Source organism: Drosophila simulans, chromosome 3L, assembly GCF_016746395.2.
Source record: "Drosophila simulans strain w501 chromosome 3L, Prin_Dsim_3.1, whole genome shotgun sequence".
Lineage (NCBI taxonomy): Eukaryota > Metazoa > Arthropoda > Insecta > Diptera > Drosophilidae > Drosophila > Drosophila simulans.
Genome location: NC_052522.2, coordinates 15,086,064 through 15,101,805, shown reverse-complemented (window position 1 = coordinate 15,101,805; position 15,742 = coordinate 15,086,064). Strand labels below are relative to the sequence as shown.

Genomic DNA, 15,742 nt, shown 5'->3' with positions numbered 1-15,742 from the left:
CAAATTACAGACAGGACGCGAACGAAAGCAAAACAAAAGTGATATCGAACAGGAAGGAGCGAATTTCGAGGGAAGCAGCAGACAAGTCGAGCAATAAAGCAATTAGCAACCGACAAGGGAGATAATACAACTAATTAAAAGTAAAAGTTATGCGTCAGCGAATGAGATTTTTATTGGGAACACAGAAGGACCTTGGGCTGAATGGCTAATGGGGGCGGGGTGTGAGTGGGGGCGTGCCAGCTGATATAAAGCCACGCCCGGGTGGGAGTATTAAAATGCTGTTAACCCAAACAACCGTACTGTGCCACATCATACCCCATACCCCACACCTTTGTCTCGGCCTAAATTATGAGGTTATAATTCACAATTAAGCAAACGCAAGCATAAAACATAAGCACATGACATAATTAAGCTCAGCTCTTTCGGATTTATATGTAGTGCGGCGAAACTAAGGCAAAACTGGGATCTTGGGAACCATGGACGCCACTCGGCCACTTTTGTTTCGCCCATTGTGACCTCATCAGATTGCCGAGCTCGGTAGAGATTCAAATCAAATTAATGAATGACTTTTGCACCTTCGAGTGGAGGCGACAAGGAGTAAACAAGGTTATTTGAGTGGTATTTGAAGTAGACCGAAATAATTAAGTGACACATCTCATTTGCCTGATGCCAACTGGCTGGAGTTTTGGGGGCACTCTTTAAAATTAAATGCATTTTTCCGCAAAAGTCTTCAACTAAAGTGCTGTTTAGCCACAGAATTGCGGCAATTAATTGCGTAATGGCGATACTTGGCTGAAGAGATTGTTCAACCGTAATTGCAATTGTTGTCCTGTTTATTTGTGTACTGGACCTAGTTTTGTTTAACTTAATTTGTGTCACCCGAATATCTTGCTAAATATATTATATCCATGCTGATAATATAAAAAGCTTTTAATTTTGGCAATTTATTAATGAGCTTTTGCCATAGAAATAGCATTAATTTATGCGCTATCATTTATTCGTATGTGTTTATGTTCGCGTGTGTGATATTATTTATTGCTAAAATGCATTAAAATTGGGACACCCAGCGGGAGGGTAGTTTATTTATTTGGTTGCTGTTGGACGCCATTAACTGACAAATTTTTACTAATTGCATTGCATTAATAAACTGAAGTAACGCAAACACACATATGCAGTGTAAAAATCAGCTGGGAAAAAATCTGTGAAAATGTTCACTTCTGTGAATTATGGTCGATGATGGGAAATGCCGTCTAATTGCAACTGCAATGCTAAAAGCGACTGCATTCGAGGAATGCAGCAGCAACAAATCAAAGGAATATCAATTCATCCACGACTGTCTGCGTATGCCATAAATATGCATCAATGGCCTGCCACGCCCCCCTTGAGCCCCGCCCACCGGCAGGCATTATAATTTAAATGGGCTTTGGAAAAAGCAATTATATGAAATTAAATTTTGTGTGTGTGTCTCTTAATCCCGCACTCAGCTGCATGCATAGTTCATGTTATCCTGTTGCGAGGAGTGCGCCAACCAGGCCAAAATGGGTGTGGTCAGCACCCGTTGCCCTCTTATCCGTGTCCCTTTACCATCCACTCCATGGAAAAGTGCGTGCCAACACCTCGGCAGGACAGGAAGGATAAACAGGAACAGGAGCCGAGTGGTTGTGTGGCGGCGGGGTGGTCAGGGGGATGGCATTGCGTAATGCGTGTGGATGCACCGGAAAAAACGGTCGTTGCAACAGATTACAACCTCTTGAATTCCACATGAATACACATACTAAACGTGTATTGTGAAAATTTCGTAAGTATTTACGAAATATTTAAGTCTTGATTAAATCGTTGGTGGCTCACAGAATTATATACAATTTGTATATTGCTTTTTTCTCAGTCCGTGTGGTGATTGTTGAGTACTTTTCATATGAATATGAATTGCTTGCGGTTGCATCAAGTGGCTCGCGAAATGCACTCAAAGTGCATTCAAACACACTCGCACACAGACACAATGCGACTCGCAGCCAGAGAGCAGACTTCATTTGTGTATGGATTCATTTATCGGGGGTTTATTATTATTATGCAACTGATGACCGTCTATCGCGTTTTTTGATTATTAATTGGAACTAGCACAAACAAAATATTTGTCTGCATACAAATTGATGGCAAATAAACAAACAAAAGTTATGGTCAAAATTTTGCAACCTATAGTTGTTGCCAAAACTCTATAAATTTCTCTAAACTAAGGCTTTTTTGAGTTCATTTATGTTCTTCAATTAAAATATATGTCAAATTTAAACCAAAACCAACATTTCAGCCTAATTGTAATAGGAATATAAATTTAAAAATTACCATAAAAAAACCACTGTGAAGATTTCAATTTTTGAAATAAATTGGTTTATTATTGTTGCTTGACTTCATATTGTTTTTTGTTTCTTTTGTGACTTTATTAAGTCGACTTTCGCTCACCTCTTTCGCTTCAGTTAGTTTTGCGATTATTTAAAATAAATTTCCACTTACATACTAAATAATGGGCCATGTTCATTTCAAACAAAAGTTGTTAAATGAGAATTTTCACATATCTGCCTGTCTCGGCTTATTATTTCGTATATATTAATGTATACATAGAAATCGACATTGATTTGCATAAGTGGCATTTAGGAACACAAAAATCTTATAAAGTATTTTATCCATATTTATCGGTTTTCTGTCACTTCTTTTGCTGGTCGAACGTCGTTGCATTGTTTTTTCTCAGTGTGATCGGGAATGAAATGTGTTTTGAAAAGAAATAAGTAAACGTGATTTGAAATGTTCAAACTTTTAATGTAATATTTAGTTTACCATCTTGTGAATTCTATAAAATGTATATTTAAAATTGGGTTTAATTCGTTTTAGGTGAAATTTTATTTTAAATGGCAATTTATTGCCATTGGATGTTCTTTCTTATATAAATTTAGCTAAAAGTTTTGCGAGTAACTTTTTTATTATTTTGGTTTGCAGGGGATTTTTGACGGTTTCTGTACAAAACTTATTCTAAACGAAAGTTTGAAAAGTCCTCTTTGCTTCGTCATCAGTTTGTAGTTTATAATTATAATGCTTAGTGAATATTTTTAAGTAGTATCTCAATTATTGTAGGCCATTTGCTTTGCTGTTTTTTTCGGGTTTTCAATTCTTTTATTAATAAATTCATTTGGGATCAATTTTTTATTTGTATTAAGTCCGTGAAACTTCTGTTTTATTGTATACATTTATATAAGTATTTATATATTTACACTTCGCAGCCAGACTTTCGAAAATATTGTTTATTCATGTATGTTTTATTTGTTTGCATAATGGAAAAATATGAAAATAATAATATTGCCCCCTTTCCGAAACTGCCGCCGATTCTGCACCCTTTTCAATCAATACGCTTCTGTTGTTCTTATTTGCTCTTTTGTTATTTTAATGGCATGCCATTAAATAATTTCATTAAATACTTTGTATGAGCGACCAGCGAACAACATTTCAGCAAAAAGAGCTTGAAAGTATGCTCAATTGATTGTTTGTTTGGTTTTATTTCGCGATTTCGTTTTCTGCCAGTTTCCTTATACAAATGATGTGTCAAGCGGAAAAAATAACCGAAGTATCAAATTAAAATGCATTAAGCGGAAATCAACATTAAGTGCTAATCAAGAAAAAAACAAAGATAGTAGGTATAATAAAATTATTAAACAGAAAACTAAAAGTCTTTCTTTTGTTTTTCCGCCTGTTCGATGTGCGAAAATTAATTATTTTAGGAAAAACTCTGAATGCTATTATTAATCAAAGGGAATTGTGAGAAAAAATGTTTAATTTGAAGAGGAAATAATGGAAAAGTCGTTGTAAAATGTAATTGCTTTCCAGACAGTCCTATAAATCGCCTAGCCAAATAAGCTTTTTATGCAGAGCGTTACTGCTGTTATTTAAATGAAAAAATACGAAGCCATTAAGCCCAAAACTGCATTGCGTTTTATTCATATTTCCCGATCGGCATTTCGTAATGCAGCTTAATTGTTATCAACGGCAGCTTCATCGGTCGGTCGGCTCATCATTATCGCATTGCCAGGGCTGAGTGTTCAGATACATATATATATAAATATACAAATATATATTTATATATATACATACGCGAGTGGGCGTGAGAGAGGGGATATGATTTACTATAATTTTATTTTCAATTGTTGAGTGTCAGCTATTAATATTATTATTACGCGTATATACTTTCGATGTGTATGTGAGTTTTCATCGCAGTTATTATTATGACTTTTTATTGTTTGCAGCATTTTTCACGCGTTCTGTGGGTGGAAAAAAAATTGCCCAGTTTCTGTTCCTTTTGCATGTTTACCATGGCATTGTTTGATGTTTATCGTACAATTTCCTTACATGCTAATTAATTTTCCTGTCTATCTGATGGTGTCGAAGGGGGTGGCGGGTGGACAGGCTGGGGAAAGTGGTAAATGATTGGGATTCTTTCATCGGTTTGTTTCTCATACATTTATTTTTGTTCAACATGGTTTTTCTTATATTTGTGATAGCTATGTAATATTAAATAAATTAAAGATTTCTATAATATATATAAATATGTACAGGCCCTTACATAAAAACCGTTTGTGTCTTTTTTACAATGGTTGTTAAATTATTGAAATCCCATTTTAAGGTATAGTATTTCGTTATCTCCTCTGGCTCTATTTACAGGGTAATAAATTTTAATTTATTCAAAGAACTAAAAGTATCAGTCTGTGTGAACCGTCCCAAAAAGTATGCTAACTGCCTGCCACTTTTCACATTTTTTTAACTTTATAGTTTTTGTTTAGTTTAGAGTTTTCGTTTTATCTTTATAAATTCACTGGTTGCGCAGTTTGTCTCCTGCTGTTTTTTTTTTCTATCTCTCTCTGCTTAACCCCTAGACTTAACCCCGTTACGCCCACAGATTCTTCTGCTGATCCTGATCCTCGTCCTCGTCGTCGTTCAGGCTCAAGTTAGACTCGTAGTGTGTGAGTTCCGGCTGTCGGCTGTTGTTGCTGCTGCTGCTCATGGTCACGCTGCTCTGGGTGCCACTCTCGAGGAGATTGACCCCAATGCCGCCACCTCCGCCGCAGCTGCAGAGCAGCTCGTCGTCTCCAATGCAACTGCAGGACTTCTTGCAGTTGTACGAGGCACCACCGGGTGGCACAAAGTTCGAGCTGAAGCTGGAGGGCAGTCCCGAGGCGGGATTTTTTCCGGCAACCCTCTTGGCCGTGCCCAGGTTCACGCACTCGCAGTTGGCATTGTTCCTGATCTGCTGCTTGGCGTAGTCCACACTGTCGTAGGCCGGAGCAGCACTGGGCAGATAGCTGGGCACCGCGTACTCGTGCTGGCTCCTGCGATTCGCTTGGTGGTTGTGGTGGTGCTGATGCTCCAGGGTCTTGGCCATACCGGCCACACTGAGATCCCGCTGCTGCTTCTTGGACAGCTGGTTCATGGTGTTAAATTTACAAGCTGCCGCCGCCGCCGAAGCTGAAGTGGGTATGGGTTTGTACCCACGACCTCCTCCAGCTGCACCACACTCGTTGATGGTCGCGTAATTGTTGCTGCCACAGTCCGCATAGCGAGCACTGGGTGGGGGTATCACCCCACCATTCCCAGCCTGATACTCATGACTTGTGGCGTACATATTCACGGAGGGAGTGCGTGCCGTTAGGCAGCCGGATACCACTCGCTTGTTGTTGTTTCCCCGACCATTTGGCAGGGGCAAGGCCAGGCGCAGCTTCTGCCAAAACTTCTTGTCGTCCCACTCGATGCAGGTGCTCGTACGCAGATAGTGCCGCATGTCCATGTCAATGTCGCGCTGGGGCAGATCTCCATACAGGATGAAGACCACCCGCTTCCTGCGCTTCACCAGCTCGTGGAGAGCACTCTTGTACTCGAAGCGACTCCACTCGTTGTACAGGAAGTTCTTGGACAGCACCAGCACAAACTGTTTGGCACTTTCGGCGGCTTCGATGAGGGCATCCGTGATGTAGGCATTGATGTTTACATCGCGGTAGTGCAGGCACAATCGATAGCCGATGTCGTTTTCCAGCGTCTGGGCCAGGATCTGGTTGACGAAGTGCTCGTCCTGCAGGCTGTAGGCGAAGTAGGCATCATTGGGACGCTCCTTGTCCAGTTGGTCAACGAAACGGGGTGACTTGTAGCAGAAGTTCATTAGGCAGTTGGTGGAGTGGGCCCACATCTTCAGCTCATGGCGATAGCAGAAGAGTCCGAAAATAAGACCAAAGAAGGCCACAAAGGCACAGGTGGCAACCAGGAGCAGGGGCAGCAGTCCCTCTATCTCGTTAGTGTGCATATAGTGGGCTACGCCATCTCGCAAAGTGCACTTGGTGCCGTTCTTCTCCCTCAGAACACTCGTGGCATTGTTGTAGATGCAGCTCACCCTGGAGGCATCTATGATCTTCTCCGAGCTCTGACCCAGGTAGTTCCTGAACCTGGCCAGGTAACCACACTCACAGCTCCACTGGTTGTCGGCCAAGCTGATCTCCACCAGGTAGGGATTGGCACTTAGTTGCCACACCTCGAAGTGCATCAATCTATTGCCATCCAGTCGCAGGACCTCCAGTTTCCTCAGCATCTGGAAACTGCCATTGGCGATGCTGGCTATTTTGTTGGACTGCAGATACAACTCCCTCAGGTTCTCCAGATTGTGGAACTCGTTGCCCTCCAGACTGATTATATGATTATCCTCCAAGTGCAGGATCAACAGGCGTTTAAGGCCACTGAAAGTGGTGTTGTATATGTGGGCCACGTTCGAGTTGTTCGCATAGAGAACAGCCAAGTTCTTGCGACCAAGGAAGGAATGTCCCGCCAATTCCACAAAGTTGTTGCCATCGATATACAACTCCGTGGTGTCCATGGGCACACGTCTCGGCATCTCAGAGTAAGCTGCGCCCGAGCACTCCACAATATTTGTGGACCAGGTTTGGTCATGGAAGCACGTGCAATTCGTGGGGCAGGTCATCTCGCAATCGCAGGCATCGAACTCACAGCAATGGCAAACGGCGAAGCAATGGGTCTTGTAGGTGCACAAAAAGTGCTTGGGTTCGGCTTCGATCAGGGGAATATAGGCCCTCTCCCTGTTGTTCAGCAACTTGCAGTATATGGTCTCCAGATCCATAATCCTGGGATATTGCCTCGAAGTTATATGGTTAATCTTCTGCAGCCAATCAATGTTGCAATCGCAGGTGAAGGGATTTCCTCCAATATAGAACTCTGGCAGAGCTCGATGTTCCCAAACTGGCAGAATCCTCAAAGACTTGATGTCCAGCGTTGTGATTTGGTTCGCATAGAGATCCACCCGGGTCAGATTGGTTTTGTGCATAAAGGTATCTGGATCAACGGTGGTTATCAGGTTGTCATTCAGGAACAGCAGTTCGATGGAGTTTGGTATGGAACTGGGTCCAATGCGCTGAAGTTGATTAAAGCTCACATCAAGAGTTTGTAGTTTCAGCTCACTATCCAAACCAAAACGATTGGATAAGGAACTCAGCCGATTCTTGTGGAGGTCCAGCCACTGCAGGGTGGATGGCACATGTCCATAATCAAAGGATTCCAGACGATTATCGGATATATTCAGCCACAAAAGGGAGGGCATGTTGCTAAAGAGGCCATTGATGTCATTCAGCTCATTGCCATCCAAACGCACAGCTTGAATGCTCGAGGTCATCTCAAAGGCCCCTGGTTCCACAACTGCTATGCGGTTCCTGGCGAGATTCAGGATTTGCAAGTTGGGCAGATCCCTAAATGTGTGCATCGTAATATTCTCCAGGTAGTTGCCAATCAAGCGGAGACCATAGAGATTTCCCAGACCCTTAAACGCACTATCCTCCATCACGGTAATCATGTTCTCGCCCAGATCCACGGTTCTCAAATGGCGCATATTCCTCAGGGCCAGCGGAACGGTCTTCAGCTGATTGCCATTCAAGTTGAGGTCCTGCAGGGCACTGCAGTTCCGGAAGGCATCCGGATGCACGCCAATCAGCGCATTATTGTCCAGCGAGAGCAGCGACAGCACATACAATCCGTTCAGAGCATATGCATCCAGATACTTCAGTTTGTTGTGCGACAGCAGCAGCGTGTGCAGATTATTCATCGGGGCAAAAGTGTCGGCTGCGATGTTCTCCAGCTGATTGTGACGCAGATTCAGAATCTGCAGGGTGTACAAGTCGCTGAAGATCTCTGGCTCCAGTTTGGTCAGCTTGTTGTGCGACAAATTGAGCAGAACCAGACGAATCAGACCCACAAAGGTGTTCTTATCGATCCAGGTGGAGGTTATCTGGTTCATGGACAGGTCCAGGGCCTGCAGCTGGTCCAGATTCGAGAAGAGCTGCGGATTCAGCACACTTATGGAATTATTCTGCAGGTACACCTCTTGGATAATCTTGGCTTGCTCGGCAAAGAGTTCTGTGGGCAAGGCCACGATTTTGTTAGAGCTCAGGTTCAAGACTTGCAGGTTCTTCAGTCCACTGAGAGCCTTGTCCGCAATCATGGAGATGCCATTGTTGTTGACCGAAAGTACTCGCAGCCTCCTCAGAGTGCCAAATCCATTCGCTGGCAGTACAACGAAATCATTGTGGCTCACATCCAGGTACTCTAGGTCCAGCGAACAACTGGTGCTTGAGCTACTGCTCTTTTTGGCCGATTCGGTGGTGGAGGTGGATTCGGTGGAACCATTGGCTGGCTCCTTGCTGCGATCCCTGAAGCCCAGCTCGTTGACGTCCTGCAGGCGATTCTCGCTCATGTTCAGGGCAGACAACTCGGACAGGGTGCAGAATATGTTATCCGGCAGGGACCAGATGTTGTTCGAACTGAGGTCCAGTCTCTCCAACCTCCGGGTGACCGAGAAGGCATCCGCTTCTATCTCGAAATTCAGCGCTGGCCACAGGATGTTGTGCGTCCGGAGCGTTAGGTTCCTTAGCTGCTCCAGACCATCCAGAACCTGGCGGCCCAGTCGCCCCAGCTTGCAGTACTGGATGGACAGCTGCTGGAGCCTGACCAGATGGGCGAAAGATTGCGCCTCCAGGCGACTCTTGGCCATGATTTCGTCATTGCACAGGATGTGCAGGGCAATCGTGTGCTCGGCGGGGATAACACTGAAATTGGTTGTGTCAAACTCGCTGTTCACCGTGCGCAGGTTGCACGTTAAGGCTATTTCCGGCTGATCCAGACCCGCTGCTGGCATGAAGTGGCAATCGTCGGGGGCGTCGTACAGCGAGGGGTCACCACCCGCGCCCGCGGTCAAAGGTCGCAGGGTTCGCGCCGGAGTCGAGGGCTGCATCAGCTGCGTGTTGGAGACCCCAGCCTCACCCATTATCGCATTCGAGTGCGACAGCTGCTGCTGCTGGTGGTGCTTGGTGGACAGCGATTCCGTGGTGTGCTGCTGATCCTGGGCCAGGACCACGGGCAGTATGAGTAGCATATAGTAGATCATTTTGGCGATTCACGGTTTAGTTGCGTGGAGGCACCGGAAAATGGGTGTGCGGAGGGGGGAAAGACGGTACAACCGGGGGTCTTGGGGAGAAACGAAAAGAAAATCAATTCCACTGACTGGCCAAAGAAAAGTCTGCGCACATATTTTCGGCTTCTGTGCTCCCTCTACTCCAAGCCAGATTTTCTTTATTTTCCCCCGATTCTTTAGTTAATTATGCTCTCCGTGTTTTCTTCTCTCTTACACCCGGCACATTTTCTAGCACTTGGCCTTTTCTTTCCTCTTTATATTTAAATATTTTCTTTTATTCGTTTCGGCGCTTTGAATTACTCGCTTCGAAGTTTTTGTTTATTACACGTCGCGTTGTAGGAACCTTTGATGAATTTCAATTTAGCTGCGGGCTCGACTTCTATTATCACTTTTTCATTTGGCTGAACTGAACCCACTTTTTCTGGGACTCGAGCGGTGCAGCGTCGATACTTTCCGGTTCGTAATGTAACGCGCACGTTGGCTGATTTTCGACTGACTGCCGCAACGTGCGCAACTTCTCTTTTAAATGGAGAGTCGTCCACGAACTCGAAACCCCGAAAATCCGAAAAGCCGAACGCGAGCCGAAGGGGGCTGGAAAACAGACGAAGAGCAGCCGACAGGCTCTGCACGGGCGGGAAATGCTGAGAGTTTTCGGAGAGCATGACCAAAGGGAAATTCGCTCTGCCTCGACGGATGCTGGAAAATGTTTTTCTTTCTCTCCATCTAATCGCATCGAACAGCTGGCGTTCGTTCGTGTTTTCCTTTTGATTTTCTCTGTCTTTTTCGTCGTATTTCGTATATCCTTTATTTTTTTGCCGCCGAATCGGAGATAGAGCTCCGCACCCCCCGCCGCCAACCGGCGACTTCTCTGCTGTCTCTGTTTTGATAATGAAAATATATGATGTGCATGGGCCAGCGCCAATCTTCATACAAACGTAATTTATTTTTATGCCATGTGCATGTGTGTGTCGGTGTGCCGTGAAGGTCCTTCGGCTGCTTTTTGCTCCTGTTTCGTGGGCCCAGACCCGTATAAAAATAATAATTCCTCACATTCCATTAAATTACAATAATAATTTTAATTAAACTGTTTTGTTTGCGCCTCATGTAGCAATTCCTGTGGTTTCATGACTTCTTTTTCGCCCAGCAAAGCAGCAAAAAACTGTCTTCCCCATCAGGTTAATGATAATGATTATGGGCCAGCATTATGGGGTTTCGTTGGGCTTTGGATGTGTGGGGATTTCTGTGTATTCCACGTTCTCAAATCCGAAAAGTTATGCAAGGACTTGGTTAGACTCGATTAGGAGATGCTGGAAATAGCAAATATGAAAATTCGTGAGCGGAGTTTTTACAAAAAGCTCCTTTTATAGGATTTCCAACACCTCACACTACCAAATGCAGATTTCGATTATAAGATGCATATATGTATGCAAATCTGATGTCCTTTTGTAGTTACTTAAATTATGAATACGTTTGTTTTTGTCTTCTGGGTTTAAATTAATATTTCTATTACTATATTTAATAATAAATATACAATTTTTGCCTAACGCGCATTTCATTTTGATAAATGTAATAGAATCCTACCTGCGCTTACCTTAAGTAATCGTGGAATCTCGAAAGAGAAATCAATCCATCAAGGAAATTTTCCAAGGGTTAATTTACAAAGAAGACTGTCTATTGTTCCTTATTTCGTTAACCTCCGGCTTGTATTATTTTGATTGTTCAATATTTGGGTGAAAGCAAAAATATTGATGGATCACCGCCAACAAATTCAATGGCGATTACCACGGCATGGTAACCTTGATAAACTTTGGGTCTTTCATGACTAATTCCCAAGAAAAACAGCTGCCCTGGACACTTTATCTTGGGCTAATATTTCTTAGCTGGCTTGAAAGTTTTCCCATATCCATGGGTGTTGTGGCTAAGGATATTTTTGTCGCCACTAAAAGCAAACACAAAAACATTTTTGCCAAATTGCGTCAGCCAACAGAACGCCTCCCACCCATTTTTCGTGCTGGGCTAATGATTTGCCTAATGTTTCTAACAATTATGTGGCTTGGCCACACAAAAGAATATATTATGTAAGTTATTAAAATTATATCACCAGCAGGAGCAGCAGCAGAGCCACGAACAGCAGCCAAGTCTAATAAGCCTCCTGCACAGTAAAGAAAAGTATTGCAGTTCAGTATTCATTTAAGAGATTTTCTTAGTAAAATATTTGTTGAAAATATTATTTATTTATACACATGATGCTTTTTTTTAAAAATTACTCTTGTACAGGGATTTATTACTGTTTTGTTAACACGATTTTCCTTCAGTGCACCCCTTATTTTACTCACCTTCAGGCTTTCGCAGGCTCTTTCAAATGTAAATGGCGGCAAGGACGAGGTTTTGTGGCTCGCTTTCCTTTGTGTGGTGGCACATGCAACCAAGGAGGAATATTTCTTCCCCGGCCTCGTATTCTTTTTTCGGTGGTTATCAATTTGGTGAACGCTTCTGGCTTTTGTCCGTGGTCCTGGTCGCAGCTCCTTTATTTATGTGCCCCATAACGAAGGTTTCTTTCGCTTCGTTTTTTTTTTTCTTTTCGGTAACACGAATGACAAGATTTTCATCAACGTCATTAATATTAACTTTTGCAATAATTCTCGAGCTGTGGAAAATTATGAGAAATGACCCAGTAGATAAAGCCAGAGGCTGGGCAAAGCGGAGCTGAATCGGAGTCCACTTTTCGACAAAGCCATAACTCTCGGTGTGCAGATTGGATTGGTTTGCCGGCTATAGTGGATGTCCTTGTCGTGGTATTAGCCTGACGCCTGGACGGCTTTCAAGTCAATCTTAATTGTGGCTCTGTGCTCTGGACTCGGCCTAATGACAGCATTTCGGATTACTTTCACTCAAAGCCAAGGGGGAAAGCTAGAAAGAAAGGTTGCATATTTTATGGCGCCCAAGCAGCTTTACGGGTGCACTGAAAAAAAATTTGTAATCTGTCGAAGCAACTTAATATCAATAGGTCTGCCGTGGCTAAATGGGAAGCTCAAATCAAAAAACCCAAGTGACTCTTTTTTTGGGTTTACATTATTGATTACATATTATTCCAATCCATTTTGATTTCTAAATACTTTTATGTTTTTCAGTGTGCTTATATATAAGGAGGGGCACAAAAATCACAATTAAATGTAACAATTGCGTCTCTGGGGACCGCAGGTCTGGTTAACAAGAGCATCGGACTCGATTCCGTCCTGTCAGTTGCTTGTCTGATGCCAGCTTAAATTGCCCATACACGTCACAGGCAAACACCACCCGCCGCCCACCGCCCACTGCCCCACATCCTTGCAGTACCCACCCAATGCGATGTTCCTTATCCCCACCCACACCCATCGGATTCACCCATTCCGCTATCCTTTTTGGCAGCTTTGGCTCGTCCTCGTTTGTCGTTTCTCTTTCACTCTGTTTGCGTTTATTAATTGTTGCCTTTATTTTGGCCTCATTTTATTTGATTTGGTTTTCCTTCGACTGGCCGGCCTTCGCCTGCCTTTTTCTGCTCCTTTTGTTTTCACTAGCAGCAGCTATAAAGCCAAACCTAATTGACTTATCTTGCCATGGGTTTGCTAATTTCTCGGCCATTGTGTCTCGCTGACTTGGAGCTTGGAGCTCGGAGCTTCTTTGGGCCATAAAAGTGCCCAGATAGCCAGATAGGATAAGTCAGTCAGTGAGGCATTTCAGGCAGCTCAGACAGGCGGATAGGAATCTCCAGCGCACTAATTAGCAATTGACATGAATTGCTCATTAGCAGCAAACTAAAGCTAAAAATTTTCCTAGGCTATCTGTCCAACTAGTCGGGGATCCGCATCCAAAAGATACAGACAGGATAAAAAGTGTCTGTCATGAGGGCGAGCAAAATGGGGGTATCCTAATCTCCAAATACACTTGTACAAAAAATGTCTAATTGAATCCAATGGCATTTGAGTGACACAAAGCATGGTGTAACTGACAGCAAGTTTTCTTTTATGTAGAAAAAAGCATGATTGTAATCTTTCAATCAATAAAAAAAATGGTTATTAGTATCGTATTTTTTGTTAAGTGAGTAATGGAACATTAATCCAAGTTCATTACTTCTCTAATTACTTACTATGCTAAGAAATCGGTTTAAAACAAAAATCGATAAGAAACTTAAAACTTGCTATCTTATATTAGAAATAAAACTAATTCAATGCAATCTACTCCCCTATTCAATGTAATAAAATCCGAAAAACGTCTCAGGACTCAATTGAAGCGATAAAGCCGAGGTAAATAATATTTAATATACGGAAATTCCGCAACTAACCCAATTTTTATTGGGAAATATCTTTCCACATGCCGAGCTCAGAAGGAGGCTGCGGTTTCGCCTCCCCAGCCACCACGGCAAATATAAATTGCAACAAATCTTGAATGCAGCCTGACCAAAGTCCATAATGACAGTTGTGCCCAAAGAAAATTGCACAAGCCAAGGACGAATCGAGAAAAGGATGCAAGGAGGAAAAGCGGTAGCTGCAATTGCACCAGTTGGTTCGGAGCATTTTAGCCAAGTAATTGCCCGGTCGACCTTCGAGACGTCCACATCCAGTTCTCCTCGCCTTGCCTCGCCTCAGTTCAGTTCAGTTGAATTCAGTGCAGCTCAGCTCGGTCCGATTCCCATAAAAGTAGTCCTGGCCACAGTTTTGTGGGTTATGAAAAGGTGGCAGCCGGAAATCGAACATGTGGCCAACTGAAATCGGAAGACGGTCGGTTGACATTTAATTTATAGGAAGCAGAGGGAGCCGGCCGGGTGGCTCACCTTGGGTGGGAAATAAGATGAAGTCCTTCGACCACCAATTTAGTTGTCAAAATACGCCAAAATGTAAACAATCAGATGACAAAAAATTGTAAGAGTAAAAAAAATGCTGCCAAATGGGCTGACTTGACATTTACCTACATGTTAGTGCTTCCTGCTTCCGCTCCATTGGAAAATAAAAAGGGAAAAGGACAATGCACAAGGCTCATAAAGACATTTGGGAATCAGCTAGCAAACTGACAAACAAATTTTTTATTTCCGTTGCTGTGCGGAGAAAGGACAAGATGAATTGCCGATGGCTGTAAAATGTCCTTTTAAAGCAAATATCGAAGGACACTGGCGAACTGGCGAGCTGGACCACCACCACAACTAATCTTGAGCATCCGCAAGTGTTTACCTTGGAGTCTCCTTTCAATTCCTCAATCTGCTCAATCTTCTTCAATTGCGGATTGTTCGAATGTGTGTCTGCATGACTATTGGATTTTGCATTGAGAACTGCCTTAGGTGGGCGGGGTGGGAATATGGAATTAGATAATATCTCCATCGAGATGACAGCCTCGGGGTTTGCAGTGCGATTCCAAGAGATACGGATGCGGATACGTGAATGCCCCGGCTCCTCAAAAGGATGTTTATGTCCCCTTCAATCTCAGATAAAAGTGTTGAGAATTTGCCTCTGTTTACCCAACAAAGTGGCTCGGATTTGCAGGGACACATTGAAATGGTAGCTTTACGGGCGAAGATGAGATGGTTAACTCTCAAGATGTCGAGAATTTGGATTAGCACTTGCTACTTTAGTTTAAAACGGAAGTTGGATTAACCCATATCTTAGATCAGCGGTGGGAAAAACTTGTCAGTAATGGACATTGTTAACATGAAAAGAAAAACGCGTTGGTACACTAGAGAACAAAATAGATGGGTACGATAATGATATGATCCTGTCCAGTACAAAAAGAAATCCTAAGTAAAAAGATATTACGATAAGGTAAAGAAAAGTAAAACTACTTTAAGGCATATCCTTATTTTAGACAAATATATCTATACATTAATTTTGCAAATATAAATAACAGAATTTGTTGTTTTTACTATCAAAAGATTATGAATTATACGGTTTTATTCTGCTTATAAAAATCACATTTTTACCATTCCAGTGAGTTTAAAATCGGCTTATTCATTTAGGCAATACCTTGAGACGTGTGAAACCTTCTTATAAAGGTATAAATCTGGATCTAATAGCAAATTCGACCCCGATAAATTCTTAATATCCTTAAAGAGTCCCTTGAACCGCTGTTGCACAATTGAAAGTGAAATTCTGCGAGCAACAAGACTCTTTTTTCATATTCAGCACTCTATAATCTTCTCATTTCCGCTTTGCGTTCCCCGGAGTTTTAAGTCTGACTCTTGGTCTGTGCCTGCTGTCAAAGCAATTCCCCTCCCCTAGC

The 15,742-nt window shown here is 42.9% G+C and overlaps 1 protein-coding gene across 1 annotated transcript; it reads right to left on the bottom strand.

Annotated features, from left to right (window-relative positions):
• Positions 1–2,368: 2,368 nt before the first annotated feature.
• LOC6738136 (toll-like receptor 6) lies at positions 2,369–10,033 on the bottom strand. The gene has a single exon (XM_002084913.3). The coding sequence runs from the start codon at positions 9,467–9,469 to the stop codon at positions 4,925–4,927; it is 4,545 nt and encodes a 1,514-aa protein (XP_002084949.2). The 5' UTR covers positions 9,470–10,033; the 3' UTR covers positions 2,369–4,924.
• Positions 10,034–15,742: the final 5,709 nt, after the last annotated feature.